General features: G+C 29.3%; 1 protein-coding gene across 4 annotated transcripts in view; it reads left to right on the forward strand.

Annotated features, from left to right (window-relative positions):
* Window positions 1–16,646, forward strand: part of LOC113516846 (uncharacterized) — an 88,242-nt gene that overhangs the window by 55,441 nt on the left and 16,155 nt on the right. For 3 of the 4 annotated variants that reach the window (XR_008252881.1, XR_008252882.1, XM_052895384.1), the window contains 16 exons: window positions 597–1,454; window positions 1,695–2,438; window positions 2,521–3,324; window positions 3,552–4,415; window positions 4,626–5,576; window positions 7,273–7,662; window positions 8,270–8,656; window positions 8,798–9,187; window positions 9,332–9,718; window positions 12,407–12,796; window positions 12,945–13,331; window positions 13,473–13,862; window positions 14,006–14,392; window positions 14,534–14,923; window positions 15,027–15,416; window positions 16,149–16,538. Coding sequence is in view for 1 of the 4 variants with exons in the window: in XM_052895384.1 (XP_052751344.1) it covers window positions 597–1,454; window positions 1,695–2,438; window positions 2,521–3,324; window positions 3,552–4,415; window positions 4,626–5,576; window positions 7,273–7,662; window positions 8,270–8,656; window positions 8,798–9,187; window positions 9,332–9,718; window positions 12,407–12,796; window positions 12,945–13,331; window positions 13,473–13,862; window positions 14,006–14,392; window positions 14,534–14,923; window positions 15,027–15,416; window positions 16,149–16,538 (8,499 nt within the window). In the remaining 3 variants the exon portion in view is untranslated. The remainder of the gene's footprint in view (window positions 1–596; window positions 1,455–1,694; window positions 2,439–2,520; window positions 3,325–3,551; window positions 4,416–4,625; window positions 5,577–7,272; window positions 7,663–8,269; window positions 8,657–8,797; window positions 9,188–9,331; window positions 9,719–12,406; window positions 12,797–12,944; window positions 13,332–13,472; window positions 13,863–14,005; window positions 14,393–14,533; window positions 14,924–15,026; window positions 15,417–16,148; window positions 16,539–16,646) is intronic. The other variant, XR_008252883.1, reaches the window with a different exon arrangement.

Genomic DNA, 16,646 nt, shown 5'->3' on the forward strand with positions numbered 1-16,646 from the left:
TAAATTTAATAAAAGTATATACAATGAAATCTGACTAATCTTACTTCCTACTAATATTATAAAAATGAAAGTTTGTAAAGATGTTTGGATATGTGTTTGTTATTCAATCACATTTAAATGGTGGTACGGATTTAAAAGACATTTGGTACAAAGTAGAATATAACTCATATTCTAACTTGATAGATAAGATACTTGATATATGGAAATAGTAAATATAAGTAATAAATTGAATATTTTCGGAAACAATAAAAATATTTCATTCTTATATTTGAATGTTTTCCAAATATTTGGATATACTGACAGTTATTTAATGTTTTACCACTGTTTTCATATTAATTTCATCACATTTCTTATTAACTGCCTATTTATTTAAAATAATGATACCTATGCATAATTCATACAAAACTTAGCATCATTTTTGTCTGTATTTCATTATTCTTTGAAGTTGTAAATTTTTTTTAAATCGTATTATTCGGAGGAGAACTTACATCACTAGTTTTACGCATACACCAATTCACTTCGCATATTTATGTAAGTTGCTTTGTTCATTATTTTTTAAGTAGTAATTATAATTTATAATTAGAATATTTTTTCAGATGATTTTAAATTGCATATTGAGCAATTTATGTCTCTGGATATAGTGAAAGTAGGAAACGCTTTATCTAAAGGAATAAAAATCGAAGAATTGGAACATTCACTGGAAATAGCCAAAGAATTACAACATAATATCGCTGAATTCAATGCCATAGAAATGACTGATAGTAACATAGAGTCAAATAAAACAAAAATCCAGCAATTAAATTTAGCTAAAGAATTACATTTGATACTTCAAGTTATCCAAAAACAAGGTCTTGAAATATTGAAAGATCTTCCTTCCACTATTGATTGCAATTATCTACGTATGATAATTCAAGTTGTTGAGAGTCTTAACAAGGACCTTGTTACTGTGTTAAATAAAACAGATACAAAATTAGCAACAGATAATGTTGACAATATTACTCAACCTACTGAAATTTCTTTAACAGAAAGTTTGCCAGTTGTTTCCACAGAGACTACTTTAGAACAGTTTTCAGCAGTTAAAGATGAAAATATAATGTTGCAACAAAGTACAAGATCTGGGAAAGAATCAGAAAAAATTGCGATGGAAACAGGTGAAGTTGTCTCTGAAGAATCAATATTACCCTTAAAAGATCCTAAATATGAAAGTGTTGAATTATCAGCATTAGATCAAGCTGAAAATTTGGAACAAACTCCTGTTACAACATATGATAGTATTGTAGTCGAAGATACACAAACCGTAGATGCCGTATCTTTAGTAAGTGCGGCCAATGACGTAGCACCAAAAGTTATTGATGAAGAGGAGAAAAGTAAAAAAGACACCGACTCTATACAACCGGGAATGAAGAATGAACACATACAGGACACAATTCAAGAAATTCCAAGCAAAATTTCAGGTAAAGATATTTTTTATTAATAATATGTGTGTACATTTGAAATTATTGAGATATGCTACGAAAACACATACATGATCTTAAAATGAGTTTTAATTGCTATTTTTTAAATACACTTTTCTCAATAAAACATAGTTTAATCATAATAATATTATAGCGGTATCTTTATCTTTATTTTATGCTAGTATATCTAATAATTATTAATAATGACTGTGGAGAAAATTCACGTGCTTATAATTTCAGAATCACTTTTACACTACATTCAAGTTTACATATCAGAAGATATATCGGAAGTACTTAATGAAATCTGTTCTGTTATAAATACAAACAATCTAAAGCGATCGGTTAATATTGCAAAAGATTTGTATTTAAATATTTGTCAATCATCACTTTATTTACAAACTGAAGAAAATGTAATACCGTTGGAAATAATGAGTATGCAAGCTGCTTTAGCTCAACAGCTACTAAATGCGACGTCTTCTTTTCAAATTGAAGCTTTAGAAAAAATCAAAAATGTATCTCCGCCTATAGATAATTCCTTAGTCAAAATTACTAATATAATTGAACATTTAAATACTGAACTTGAGGCATTTGTCTCAACTAATCTATTATATCAAACAATACAACAATCATCATATAAAACAGAAGAAGATGTAACTGAAAAAGTAGGCTCCAAATTAACTGAAACGATGATTTCAAAAACACTAGAAGCTGAAAGTGATATTAATGGATCTGAAAAAATTACTAGTACGTTTGCTATATCCACTGAAATATCGGAAGAAAGTAAAGCACTTAATGAATCAAATAACGAAATTCAAACGAACTCTGAACATGAAACACATGACAACACTTTATTGGAACAAAATGAGGCATGTGTTCTTGAAATTATTAGTGATAAAAATATATCTTTTAACAATGCTATAGCATCTGAAACGGTATTAATGAATACAGCCTTACAGTTTGCACCAGGCGAAAATATAAGTATAGGTATGACGTTATATTTTATAAAATATTTTGTAATATTTAAATCACTCTTAGTCTAAATTTACTTTATTTTAACTATTTGCAGAATCGTTATTACAAAATCTTGATACTTATATGTCAGACGATATTTCACAAATAATAAATGAAATAGCTACAATCGTTAATAATGATGAATTGAAACAACCCCTTCAAATAGCAAAAGAATTACGTGAACTTCTAGCTTTAACTCAATTAGATTCTGATTTGACTAATCAAAAAGAATTTAATCTAGAAACAGCAAAATGTATCGAACAGTTGCAAAATTATTTATATATAATACAAACATATGCGGATGAAACCACAGACATTTTACAACCAGCTATAAATAAAAGTGAATTGCAAAGAGTTACAGAAGTGACTGAAAAATTAATCAAAGACCTTTCTTTTTTTGTCACTACTACTATAGTAGGTGTACAAATAGCGCCAGTAAATAATAATAGTAATCACGAGATAGATATGTGTATAGAAAGAGCGGAAAGTGTTAAAGTAACTGATGGTATCAAAGAGATTGAAAGAACTAAAGAAATAAACAAACATTCTGAAAAAGTTTTGCCGGACGAATCTGTGGAAAATGTTATTGTTCTAGAATGTACTATTATTGGACTTAATTTGCCTGAAGTAGAGGAAACTACTAATATCACTGTTGAAGAGATTTCAAACATAGATAAATCTCTAGAAAGCCCTGAATTTATTAAGGAAAAAGATAATTATGAGATCAAAGAAGTTTCTTCAACGGAAGTAATTGCAACTACAAGTGATGCTTTAATTTTGGCTATCACTAATGAAGTAATGCCGAATTACTCTACAGCTGAAATAGTTTACCCATACAACATTTCAAAATCCTCACTTGGTAAAGATTTAAAAATATTTTTAGTTTTTTTTCAATATTTTATTTCATTAGATAATTGAAAGTATCATCAGCACTTTCAATTATAATTTGTCTTTATTCTAATATCGTTACACTAATGAAAAAATAAATTAGTAGTCCACCTTTCAGTAATTTGCCATTTTAATGACAGTTTGCAATATTTTATTTATATATATATATATATATAAAATTAATAATTATATTTTCAGAGTCATTATTAAATAATGTGACAGACTTTTTATCAGTTAATGTTGCTGAAATAGTTAGTGAATTATGTAACATCACAAAAATACAAGAGTTAAAATATTCAATAAATACAGCAACATCTTTACGAGATAAATTATTGGAGCCAGAAAAGAGCTCTGTTATATTACAAGAAAATACACATCTTATACACGAATTACACAATGCCATTTCTATTATGCAAGTACATTTGATTGACCATACCGAAGAATTACAATTGAAATTTGAAAAAGATAAATTGCAGAATATGATAGAAGTATCTTCTAATTTATATTCTAATCTTGCCGTTATAGTTTCTTCTATACAACAGACCAAGGATATTGTTAAGCATGTAGAAGAGACCGTGGAATTAAATGTAAAAGCCCCTGTAACAGCTTCTATTAATGTTATTGAAGAAAATCCTTGTTTGCAATATGCAGATGCAACTGAAATCAAAATTATTTCTTCTGGAAATTATGATGTATCTACTATAGCAGACGTTATAAGTGAAGAAAGTGATTTAATAATAAACAAAAAAGATACTGAGCTACTGATAGGGAATGATCAAGAGAAAAATACTTTATTAGAATTGGAAAAAGTTGTTACAAATGACGATGTAAATAAATTTGATATCATTCAAAATAAACAATTTGATGATCAGACAAATAAATCAATTAAGAATGACAACACCAAAATGGAAATTAACAGAGAAAACAGTAATGTAATAGTTGAAGAACTTCAGGAAAGTTTTGATTTAAACGACGACATTAAGTCAACGTTGACACAAGAAATTGCTGTTACAGTTATTCCTAAACTTGAAGAATATGCTGTGGGACCATTTCAGTTAATGGGTAATTATAAAAGTAGCAAAAACGTCTCCAATTTTAATATAATTAATTTATTCGTGGTAACTTGAAAATATATATTATACAATCAGCTTAAATAAAATAATAATGATTGTTTAATATGTAATTCTAAATTTAGGCTTACATTGAAGTGTTAAAATATTATATATTTCTTAGAAATAGGTTTACAAATAAAATAAAGTTGCAAATTTTCAGATATTCTCTTGGAACATATCGAGAATTGCTTATCTAATAAGGCAGTGGAATTAGTTAATACAATATCATTGATTACTGATTCAGAATTATCAAATTCATTTGTGAATATTTCTAAAGAATTATATCAACATATACTTGAAATAAAAACTGAAGAAAGCCAAATCGATATAGAGAATAAAGCATATGGAGAAATTGTCGACATTGCTTCAAAATTTCAAAACGTGTTAACTGTCATTCACGTTAATTTTGTAACTTATTTACAACAGCTTACTGATCAGTCAGTTAGCAATGACAAAATACAAAACGTAATTGATATAGTAAATATATTACAGGAAGATATATCTTCTATAATCAATGCGCCTTTAATGGTCCAACAAACTGGCGACCTATATGTCACAATTACTGATTCTAATTTGCTCAAAACTACTGATGTTGTACCAATATCTATTAACCTTAGTGATAGTGTAGAAAAAAGTTCTTTGTACAGTGATACTGATTCTATCTTTGAACAAACTCTTGCAATTGCTACTGAAATAGTAAATAATGTTATAGTAGAATCCGAAGATATAGCATTTAAAAAGTATGGCGAACATATATTAAAAATTCTTGAGTTGGAGAATCAAGAACCTGATATTGAACAGTTGTCTGCATTAGAATGTTCTCAAAATATGATATTCGAACAAATTGATAATGCAGTAGTTACATCAGATTCATGCAAAGTAAACATTGCAGTTATTGAAGATGTAGACAATGAAATAATCCTTAATAATATGGAAGACGTAAAAATAAATATTATCAGTACTGCGTCTAATATACAATCAGTAGATACTACTTTGGAAGAGAACAAACAGACTACAGTATCTTTGGAAAAAGAAAATGTATGTCCGCTGAACACAGAAAACGCCAGCATAAACGAAAACGATGGTGGAAGTGCTATACAAAAGAATTACGGTAATCCCATTATGTTTGTATATCGTTGTACCATGATAATGGTGTCAATCTAACGGCTTTCTAACATTAAAATTCAAATGTTTGAACATCAGAATTAGAGAATGTATTAATTATGTTCTAAAAACGCTATCATCGTTACAAATATCGAATTTGCTGTTAATAAAAAAATCAAGCACTCAAGAAGTAGAATATTAATCATAATAATTCTTCACTATTAATTCGTAAACAATAATTAACTCTCTTATGTTAGCACATCGCTGCAAATAATATTTATCACTGCACATTCATCATCATATCCGCCGTTAACTGTTCACTACTGAACATAGGCCTGCCCCATAAAGGGGGGGTTTTGTCAGTAGTTGCCATGCTTGGCGGGCAGGTTGGCAACCGCAGTTAGGCTTTGGTGATGCTTTAAGAGGAGCGCTGCTGTCCATCCCTCGATAATTAAGGGCTCATTCTATGCCGGGACCACACAGCATAGAACTGTACATCACTGTGTATTATTAACACGCAATTGATACACAATATAAATATCGGCCTATTAAAAAGCGTAGGCGCATTTAAGGGTTTGAGCCATACTCGCCACAGAATTGTCTCTAGATGCGAGCGAAGCTTTTAGCTGCGCCCAAGACGTGTCTGAGAAAATACCATAAATTTAAATACGCCAATGAAGAATAACTTAATTTTTTATGAAATAATAATATTTAAAATAAAATTAATATAATAAATAAATTTGTTTCCTTTGTGTTCCTGACGTTATACATATATTTTTTTTATAATTATGATCAATCTTTACGCAGTATCCTATCTTCACTGTGAAATCCATTTGTTATTTTTTCCACAGATTATTTCGTTATAACAACAGCAGTAAAAAAATTTTTTTAGGGATTATTGATCAGTTTTTTATGTTAATATACATAAGTACTACTATGTACATATACAGAATACTAGTACATACTATATTTTAGTATTTTATTAAATCCATTCATATAATATATTTTATAAAAAGAAAATAACATTAATTCTTTGTCAGTATTAGTTGAAATCATATTATTACGTTACTACAAACTTACAGTTATTACATATACATATTTATTATATAATACACTTGATACATACGTGATACTTAATGCCAAGAATATTAAACTAAGTATAAACAGTTATACATCAAGTATTTCATAGCATAAAATTTTCAATTAAATATATAAATATTTAAAATTTTGAGCATCCTGATATGTAGATACGAATCAAGAAAAGTAATAAATATTGAGAGGTAATTAGGCAGTCTTCAATTAGAAATATTGTATGGAGAATCGAGAGTGTATTATACTAGAAGGAAGTTCAAAATAAGGCTTCAATATACTCGTTGGACTAGAAAGTCTCTCGAGAGCTAAGTTCTATTTGCTAATTCCAGCAAATAGAACTTTCTTGGTTGACTAAACATTTTAAGTGTCTTTTTAACATTTCTTAGTTAAACAGAAATATGTAATATATAAAAATAAATATATTTTACATAACCATAAGCTATAAAACTGACACGATTTCAATATCATTTCATGCACGTAACACTATACTAATCTAGGAATACTTATACTTGCCACAAACAAAACTTGTCATGATGTACTTGATATATTTCATTATAGCTATAGAATTGATTAAATTTACATAATTTCCTTTCTTGTTAATGTAATTTCAGAAGCAGACAACCTCTTGCATAGTATTGATAATTTTGTATCTAATGAGGTAGCTGAAGTGGTTGAAGAGCTATCAGAACTTCTTAATATGAAGCAATTAAAGGAATCTGTAGGTATAGCGAAAGAGTTTCGTGAATGTATTGAAACTATTGGAGATGATAAAGAAATCACTTTAATATCGGAAAGCAAACGTGCAGAACAGACAAAACTTAAACAAAAACTGGTAGAAGCTCTGATTGTTTTCCAAGAACAAATATTGGAAGCAGCCCCAGAAGTTAAACAAACTATTAATTCAGAGCATTACAAGCAAGCTACGGATGTTATTGAACATTTGCAGGATAGTCTTAACAAGACAGTAATTCCTTCTTTACAGACAATTGTTATTGAAGACCGTAAGTATACACGATAATAGTATTACTCCATAAACTCAATACTCAATTAATTTGTTCACTGTTTCATGACAAACTGAACTAAAAGATGAAGATAAAATACGTTATACTTCATTATTTATTCAAAACAAAAAAGACTTTCCTAGTAAATACATCAAAAGACATTGTAAGAAATTAGTATTACCAACAATAAAGACATTCTTATATAGTTCAAATTGTTATTCTATGGCAGTCAGAATATACACTATAATAAACTACCAACAAATCTTAAAATTTAAATTAATAAATTAAAAAAGAATTGGATAAATAGCTAATAAATAAATGTTACTATAGTATCCAAGAATATACATAAATATAAAATAGTGATAGATTATAAAAGATTGACTTTTCTGTATTACAATTAACGTTTAAAAATTTACATTATTACACATTAAATAATTATTTTGTCATAACTTTTTTTATGACTATTTCATGTCAGTAATGACAAAATGTGTGAAACCATTTTAATATTACCACATCACCTTATTGTACAACATTTTCAGCAATAAAATTAATTAATTCATTCATTATGTTTTTTCATAATTATTTTGATTTATTTATGTGCTTTCAGAACTAAGTAATCTTTTGCAAAGTATCGATACTTTTGTATCCAAAAACGTAGCTGAAGTAATTGAGGAGATATCGGAACTGACTCATACAAAACAATTAAGTGAATCTGTTGGCATAGCCAAAGAGCTTCGAGATAATATTGAAACTATTGAAAAGGAAAAAGATTCGAATTTATTACCTGAAAGCAAATATGCAGAACAAACAGAGCTCAAACAAAAACTGCAAGAAGCTCTGACAGTATTCCAAGACCAAATATTAGAAGCAGCGCCAAAATTGAAAGAAACGATTAATTCGGAACATTATAAGCAAGCTACGGATGCTATTGTACATTTACAGGAGAATCTTAACAAAGCAGTAATTCCTTCTCAAACGATTGTTATCGAGGATCGTAAGTATACGTGATATTTATTCATACTTTACTATTGCAACCCTTTTTTATTGACTATATAGGGTATAATAAGAGAGGAATAGAATTAGTGGACTATTTTATATATTTTGTAATAATTTTTATTTATTTGTATGTTTCCAGAAGTCGGCGATCTCTTGCATAATATTGATACTTTTGTATCTAAAGAAGTAGCTGAAGTGGTTGAAAAATTATCAGAACTAACTCATATTGAGCAACTGAAGGAATCTGTGGATATAGCGAAAGAGCTTCGTGATGTTGTTGAAATCGTTGGAGATGGAAAAGATACACACTTAATATCGGAAAGCAAATATGCAGAACAAACTGAGCTTAAACATAAACTGCAAGAGGCTCTGACAGTTTTACAAGAACAAATTTTAGAAGCAGCACCAGAACTTAAAGAAAAGATTAGTACAGAAAATTATGAACAAGCTACAGATGTTATTGTACATTTACAGGAAAATCTTAACAAAGCAGTAATTCCTGCTCCACAAACAATTATTATAGAAGACCGTAAGTATATATCATAATATTTATTCATAAATTTACTACTAATTATTCACTACCTGATTTCAAATTAAATCAAAAGATATTGATAAACGTGCCATACTTGATTATGTTTCTCATAATTATTCTAATTTATTTACGTGCTTTCAGAACTAGGTAATCTTTTGCAAAGTATTGATACTTTTGTGTCTAAAGAAGTAGCTGAAGTAGTTGATAAGCTATCGGAATTGACTCATACACAGCAATTAAAGGAATCTGTTGGCATAGCCAAAGAGCTTCGAGATAACATTGAAACTATTGAAAAGAAAAAAGATTCGAATTCATTACCTGAAAGCAAATATGCAGAACAAACAGAGCTCAAACAAAAACTGCAAGAAGCTCTGACAGTTTTCCAAGAACAAATATTAGAAGCAGCGCCAAAATTGAAAGAAACGATTAATTCGGAACATTATAAGCAAGCTACGGATGCTATTGTACATTTACAGGAGAATCTTAACAAAGCAGTAATTCCTTCTCAAACGATTGTTATCGAGGATCGTAAGTATACATGATATTTATTCATACTTTACTATTGCAACCCTTTTTTATTGACTATATAGGGTATAATAAGATGAGGTAGGATTATCAGATCATGAGACTGCACAATCGCTTACGATTGACGTAATAAATAAAGTTGAAATGCCTAAATTCTGGTATTATAAGAAAAGGGACATATACAAACTTAGCCAGTTTGTATATTTTTTCTGTGGCTTGACTTTAATTTTTATTATGGGAAAACATAAGTAGTAAAACATTTTGAAAGTATCATAGAAATTTTCAAATGCAATTTCCATGTCGGTTTCTTCATAGACATTTGTCCACGATAGACTAAGTAGGCACTCGATAAATTTGGAAATGTTTTCTGGACTGTAATCCCTTTTCTTATAATACACAAGAGGTTTGAAAAATTCTGTAATTACTAAAAGAAAATTACGCTTTACATATTATAAAAACGCAAACAATAATACAAAAATGAAATATCAGAAATATTCAAAACTTCTGAAACGATGTATTAACCATGCTCAAAAATTAACTAATATGAAATATATTGAAAAATCTAATAATGTATGTAAAACTACATGGGACATAATAAAAAATAGGATGGAAAAAAATCCTGCTAGTAATAATATTGACAAACTTATAATCAATGATGACATAATTGAAAATCCCACTGACATTGCAAACGCATTTAATAACTATTATATTGACATGATAAATTCGGACACAACTAACAATGATGACATTACAAATATGCAATCAAACCATGTTAGTATGTTTTTATGCCCTATAGATGAGTCTGAAGTTATTAAAATCATTCAATCTCTGAAATCCACGAAATCGACCGGTTGCGATGAAATTCAGATAATGATATTAAAGGCATGTAGGAGAGATTTCACCAGTGTTGAGCTATTTAATTAACCTTTCATTTAGTACGGGAATTTTCCCAGAAGCCTTAAAAATTTCTATTGTACGACCGCTACCAAAAAAATGAAATATCCATGAAGTAGGGAATCACAGGCCAATATCTCTCTTACCGAATTTGTCAAAAATATTTGAGAGAATAATGTTTAATCAATTGCTGAAATTTCTGGATAAATATAAATTGATCAAATCGGAACAAAATGGGTTTCAAAAAGGTAAATCAACAACATCAGCAGCCTTTTCTCTCATGGACAACATTTTGTCTTGTTTGGACAAACGAATCTAAGTCACAGCGGTCTTTTTTGATATGAGTAAGGCCTTTGACTCAGTGTCCCACAAAAAATTAGACCATAAATGCCACATGTATGGAATAAGAGGTTTGGTCAATAAATGGATAAACAGTTATCTATCCAATAGAAAACAATATGTAGAAATATCAAAACGTGACTCAAGCATGGAAATTAGCAGGTACAAATCATCCATAAAAGTCAACAAAAATGGCGTACCACAAGGTAGTATTCTAGAACCCTTGTTATTCCTGCTTTACATTAACGATTTGCCCCATGTTACACAGTATAACTGTACACTGTTTGCTGATGACGTGTCCGTTGTGATACCATGCAATGATACTGAAACATATAATAATGAAATAAATGGAACAATAAGTAAAATAATAAAATAGCTAAAGAGTAATAACTTAAACATTAACTATAATAAAACTACATATATTCAATTTATTAATAAAAACGGGACAAAACAACCACTGAATGTAACTTTTGCAGGCAATATAATTAAAGAAAGTTCACAAACAACTTTTTTAGGTGTCTCATTGGATGATAAATGTTCCTGGGCTGATCATGTTCATAAACTATGCAATATAGTAAATTCTTTCGCGTATGCTCTCTGGCGACTAAGAAGGATTAGCAATAAAGAAACAGCTTTACAGGCATACCATGGTTATGTCAGCTCTATTTTGAGATATGCTATACTTCTATGGGGTAACTCGTATTATGCAAGCCGTGCCCTTATATCACAGAAACAATGCATCAGGGCGATCTGTAACGTTGACTCACGTACATCTTGTCGATCATTATTCAAGGAGCTAAATATACTTACTGTCCCATGTAAATATATATATGAGGTATGCATATTCGCAAGAACACATTTACATTTATTTAAAAAGAAAAGTGATCTCTGTAATTTTAACACAAGAAATCCTCAAAACTTAGCACTACCTTATAAAACTACAACTTTGTATAGCAGAAATGCCTACTGTATGACAATAAGCATTTATAATAAATTAACGGACGAAATAAAAACATTACCCTTAAATATATTTAAAAAAAATCTAAAAAGATGGCTGGTAAAAAAATGTTTTTACTCGGTTAATGAATATTTTGAATATTTTAAATCTTAAATATGTGACTCAATTAATGTAATTTGTAATTTGTAAAATGATTGTAATTTGTAACCTGTATAATTTATTATTAATACGTAAATATATTGACATTTATTTAATATGACGATTTAAGTAAAATAGTATTACCATAGTATAGTGGAACAATTAAATAAATTTTGTATGCCAGATTCTGGTGAAAAATGTGATCAATATTTAAATATTATATTCCATCTTTTATACCATTTTTCAAACAAAATAAAGTTATTTGTATTTGTTTATTTGTTTGTTTGTAATAAGAGAGGAATAGAATTAGTGGACTATTTTATATTTTTTGTAATAATTTTTATTTATTTGTATGTTTCCAGAAGTCGGCGATCTCTTGCATAATATTGATACTTTTGTATCTAAAGAAGTAGCTGAAGTGGTTGAAAAATTATCAGAACTTACTCATATTGAACAACTGAATCAATCTGTAGATATAGCGAAAGAGCTTCGTGATGTTGTTGAAATCGTTGGAGATGGAAAAGATACACACTTGATATCGGAAAGCAAATATGCAGAACAAACTGAGCTTAAACATAAACTGCAAGAGGCTCTGACAGTTTTACAAGAACAAATTTCAGAAGCAGCACCAGAACTTAAAGAAAAGATTAGTACAGAAAATTATGAACAAGCTACAGATGTTATTGTACATTTACAGGAAAATCTTAACAAAGCAGTAATTCCTGCTCCACAAACAATTATTATAGAAGACCGTAAGTATATATTATAATATTTATTCATAAATTTACTACTAATTAATTATTCACTACCTGATTTCAAATTAAATCAAAAGATATTGATAAACGTGCCATACTTGATTATGTTTCTCATAATTATTCTAATTTATTTACGTGCTTTCAGAACTAGGTAATCTTTTGCAAAGTATTGATACTTTTGTATCTAAAGAAGTAGCTGAAGTAGTTGATGAGCTATCGGAATTGACTCATATACAGCAATTAAAGGAATCTGTTGGCATAGCCAAAGAGCTTCGAGATAACATTGAAACTATTGAAAAGAAAAAAGATTCGAATTCATTACCTGAAAGCAAATATGCAGAACAAACAGAGCTCAAACAAAAACTGCAAGAAGCTCTGACAGTTTTCCAAGAACAAATATTAGAAGCAGCGCCAAAATTGAAAGAAACGATTAATTCGGAACATTATAAGCAAGCTACCGATGCTATTGTACATTTACAGGAGAATCTTAACAAAGCAGTCATTCCTTCTCAAACGATTGTTATCGAGGATCGTAAGTATACGTGATATTTATTCATACTTTACTATTGCAACCCTTTTTTATTGACTATATAGGGTATAATAAGAGAGAAATAGAATTAGTGGACTATTTTATATTTTTTGTAATAATTTGTATTTATTTGTATGTTTCCAGAAGTCGGCGATCTCTTGCATAATATTGATACTTTTGTATCTAAAGAAGTAGCTGAAGTGGTTGAAAAATTATCAGAACTTACTCATATTGAACAACTGAAGGAATCTGTAGATATAGCGAAAGAACTTCGTGATGTTGTTGAAATCGTTGGAGATGGAAAAGATACACACTTAATATCGGAAAGCAAATATGCAGAACAAACTGAGCTTAAACATAAACTGCAAGAGGCTCTGACAGTTTTACAAGAACAAATTTTAGAAGCAGCACCAGAACTTAAAGAAAAGATTAGTACAGAAAATTATGAACAAGCTACAGATGTTATTGTACATTTACAGGAAAATCTTAACAAAGCAGTAATTCCTGCTTCACAAACAATTATTATAGAAGACCGTAAGTATATATCATAATATTTATTCATAAATTTACTACTAAGATTCACTACCTGATTTCAAATTAAATCAAAAGATATTGATAAACGTGCCATACTTGATTATGTTTCTCATAATTATTCTAATTTATTTACGTGCTTTCAGAACTAGGTAATCTTTTGCAAAGTATTGATACTTTTGTATCTAAAGAAGTAGCTGAAGTAGTTGATGAGCTATCGGAATTGACTCATACACAGCAATTAAAGGAATCTGTTGGCATAGCCAAAGAGCTTCGAGATAACATTGAAACTATTGAAAAGAAAAAAGATTCGAATTTATTACCTGAAAGCAAATATGCAGAACAAACAGAGCTCAAACAAAAACTGCAAGAAGCTCTGACAGTATTCCAAGAACAAATATTAGAAGCAGCGCCAAAATTGAAAGAAACGATTAATTCGGAACATTATAAGCAAGCTACGGATGCTATTGTACATTTACAGGAGAATCTTAACAAAGCAGTAATTCCTTCTCAAACGATTGTTATCGAGGATCGTAAGTATACATGATATTTATTTATACTTTACTATTGCAACCCTTTTTTATTGACTATATAGGGTATAATAAGAGAGGAATAGAATTAGTGGACTATTTTATATTTTTTGTAATAATTTTTATTTATTTGTATGTTTCCAGAAGTCGGCGATCTCTTGCATAATATTAATGCTTTTGTATCTAAAGAAGTAGCTAAAGTGGTTGAAAAATTATCAGAACTTACTCATATTGAACAACTGAAGGAATCTGTAGATATAGCGAAAGAACTTCGTGATGTTGTTGAAATCGTTGGAGATGGAAAAGATACACACTTAATATCGGAAAGCAAATATGCAGAACAAACTGAGCTTAAACATAAACTGCAAGAGGCTCTGACAGTTTTACAAGAACAAATTTTAGAAGCAGCACCAGAACTTAAAGAAAAGATTAGTACAGAAAATTATGAACAAGCTACAGATGTTATTATACATTTACAAGAAAATCTTAACGAAGCAGTAATTCCTGCTCCACAGACTATAGTTATCGAAGACCGTAAGTATATACGACATTTTTACTATTGTTTCATTTATTTACTATAGAAAGCAAGCATTATAAAGTGATAATAAAGAATAATAAAATGTTTTTCAAATTTCAGAACTAAGTAATCTTTTGCAAAGTATTGATACTTTTGTGTCTAAAGAAGTAGCTGAAGTGGTTGAGAAATTATCGGAATTGACTCATACACAGCAATTAAGGGAATCTGTTGGTATAGCGAAAGAACTTCGAGATAATATTGAAACTATTGAAAAGAAAAAAGATTCGAATTTATTACCTGAAAGCAAATATGCAGAACAAACAGAGCTCAAACAAAAACTGCAAGAGGCTCTGACAGTTTTCCAAGAACAAATATTAGACGTAGCACCAGAATTGAAAGAAACGGTTAATTTAGAGCATTATAAGCAAGCTACGGATGCTATTGTACATTTACAAGAAAATCTTAACAAAGCAGTGATTCCTTCTCCACAAACAATTATTGTAGAAGACCGTAAGTATATATATATATTTTTATATTACTTAGAATAAATAGCAAACAAACTGATGGAAAGTGGTAACCGTCGCCTATAGACAAGAGCACCATAGACATAACAGAGTATATTGTTTCGCCCATGATACCCCCTATGCGTTGCCATTCCTGAGGTTTCAGATGTTATTCCTCTGTACCTTGTATATTTACGCCATATCTCAGCCTTCAAACCGAAACACAGCCATGCAAACACAACTGCTTTATGGTTGAAACACGAATGGAACAGAGGTACCTAAGCAAACGAATTTTGTACAAAGTCTCCCTAAATTATATATATATATATATATATATATATATATATATATATATATATATATATATATATATATATATAATAACGTAATCATTCATATTACCTAAAATAGCGATAACTACTCGTAAAACCTTATGGGAGAGACCTATGTTCAACAGTGGATAGTTAACGGTTGATATATTAATAATAATCCATGTGGTGTTAAATCTATTCCCAAAGAGGGTTGACGTTAGAGGCAGGCGGCTGGTCGTAAAACTATAAGCCAAATCCTTTAGTAAAATGGACAAAATATATATAAATAATAAATACATATTACGCCGACCCCGAATAATAATTGGGATAAGGGTAGGCAGATGATGATGATAATGTAGTGTTAAGTCCGCCATTTACACTTTTTAGGTGTATTAAAGTATAATAAATAAATATTATCATGGTTTCAGAAAAAGGTGAACTTTTGCATACTATTGATACTTTTATATCTAATGAAGTAGCTGAAGTAGTTGAACAGCTATCAGAACTCATTCATATGAAGCAGTTAAAGGAATCTGTAGGTATAGCGAAAGAGTTTCGTGAATGTATTGAAACTGTTGAAGAAACAAAAGATACAAGTTCAATATCGGAAAATAAGTATGCAAAACAAGCAGAGCTTAAACAAAAACTGCAAGAGGCTCTCACTGTTTTCCAAGAACAAATATTAGAAGCAGCACCAGAACTTGAAGAAACTATTAATTCAGATTATTACAAGCAAGCTACGGATGTAATTGCACATCTACAGGAAAATCTTAAAAAGGCGGTAATTCCTTCTCTTCAGAAAGTTGTTATTCATGACCGTAAGTATTTGGAGCATAGTCTGGTACTTTTACTTTAAAGTGATTTGATCTTAAATTCTAACAAAGAATTATTCTTTGAATAAATAATCTTTTAATATGCAATTATAA

This window comes from Galleria mellonella, unplaced genomic scaffold (assembly GCF_026898425.1).
Source record: "Galleria mellonella isolate WM207_F2 unplaced genomic scaffold, CSIRO_AGI_GalMel_v1 utg28, whole genome shotgun sequence".
NCBI classification, from domain to species: domain Eukaryota; kingdom Metazoa; phylum Arthropoda; class Insecta; order Lepidoptera; family Pyralidae; genus Galleria; species Galleria mellonella.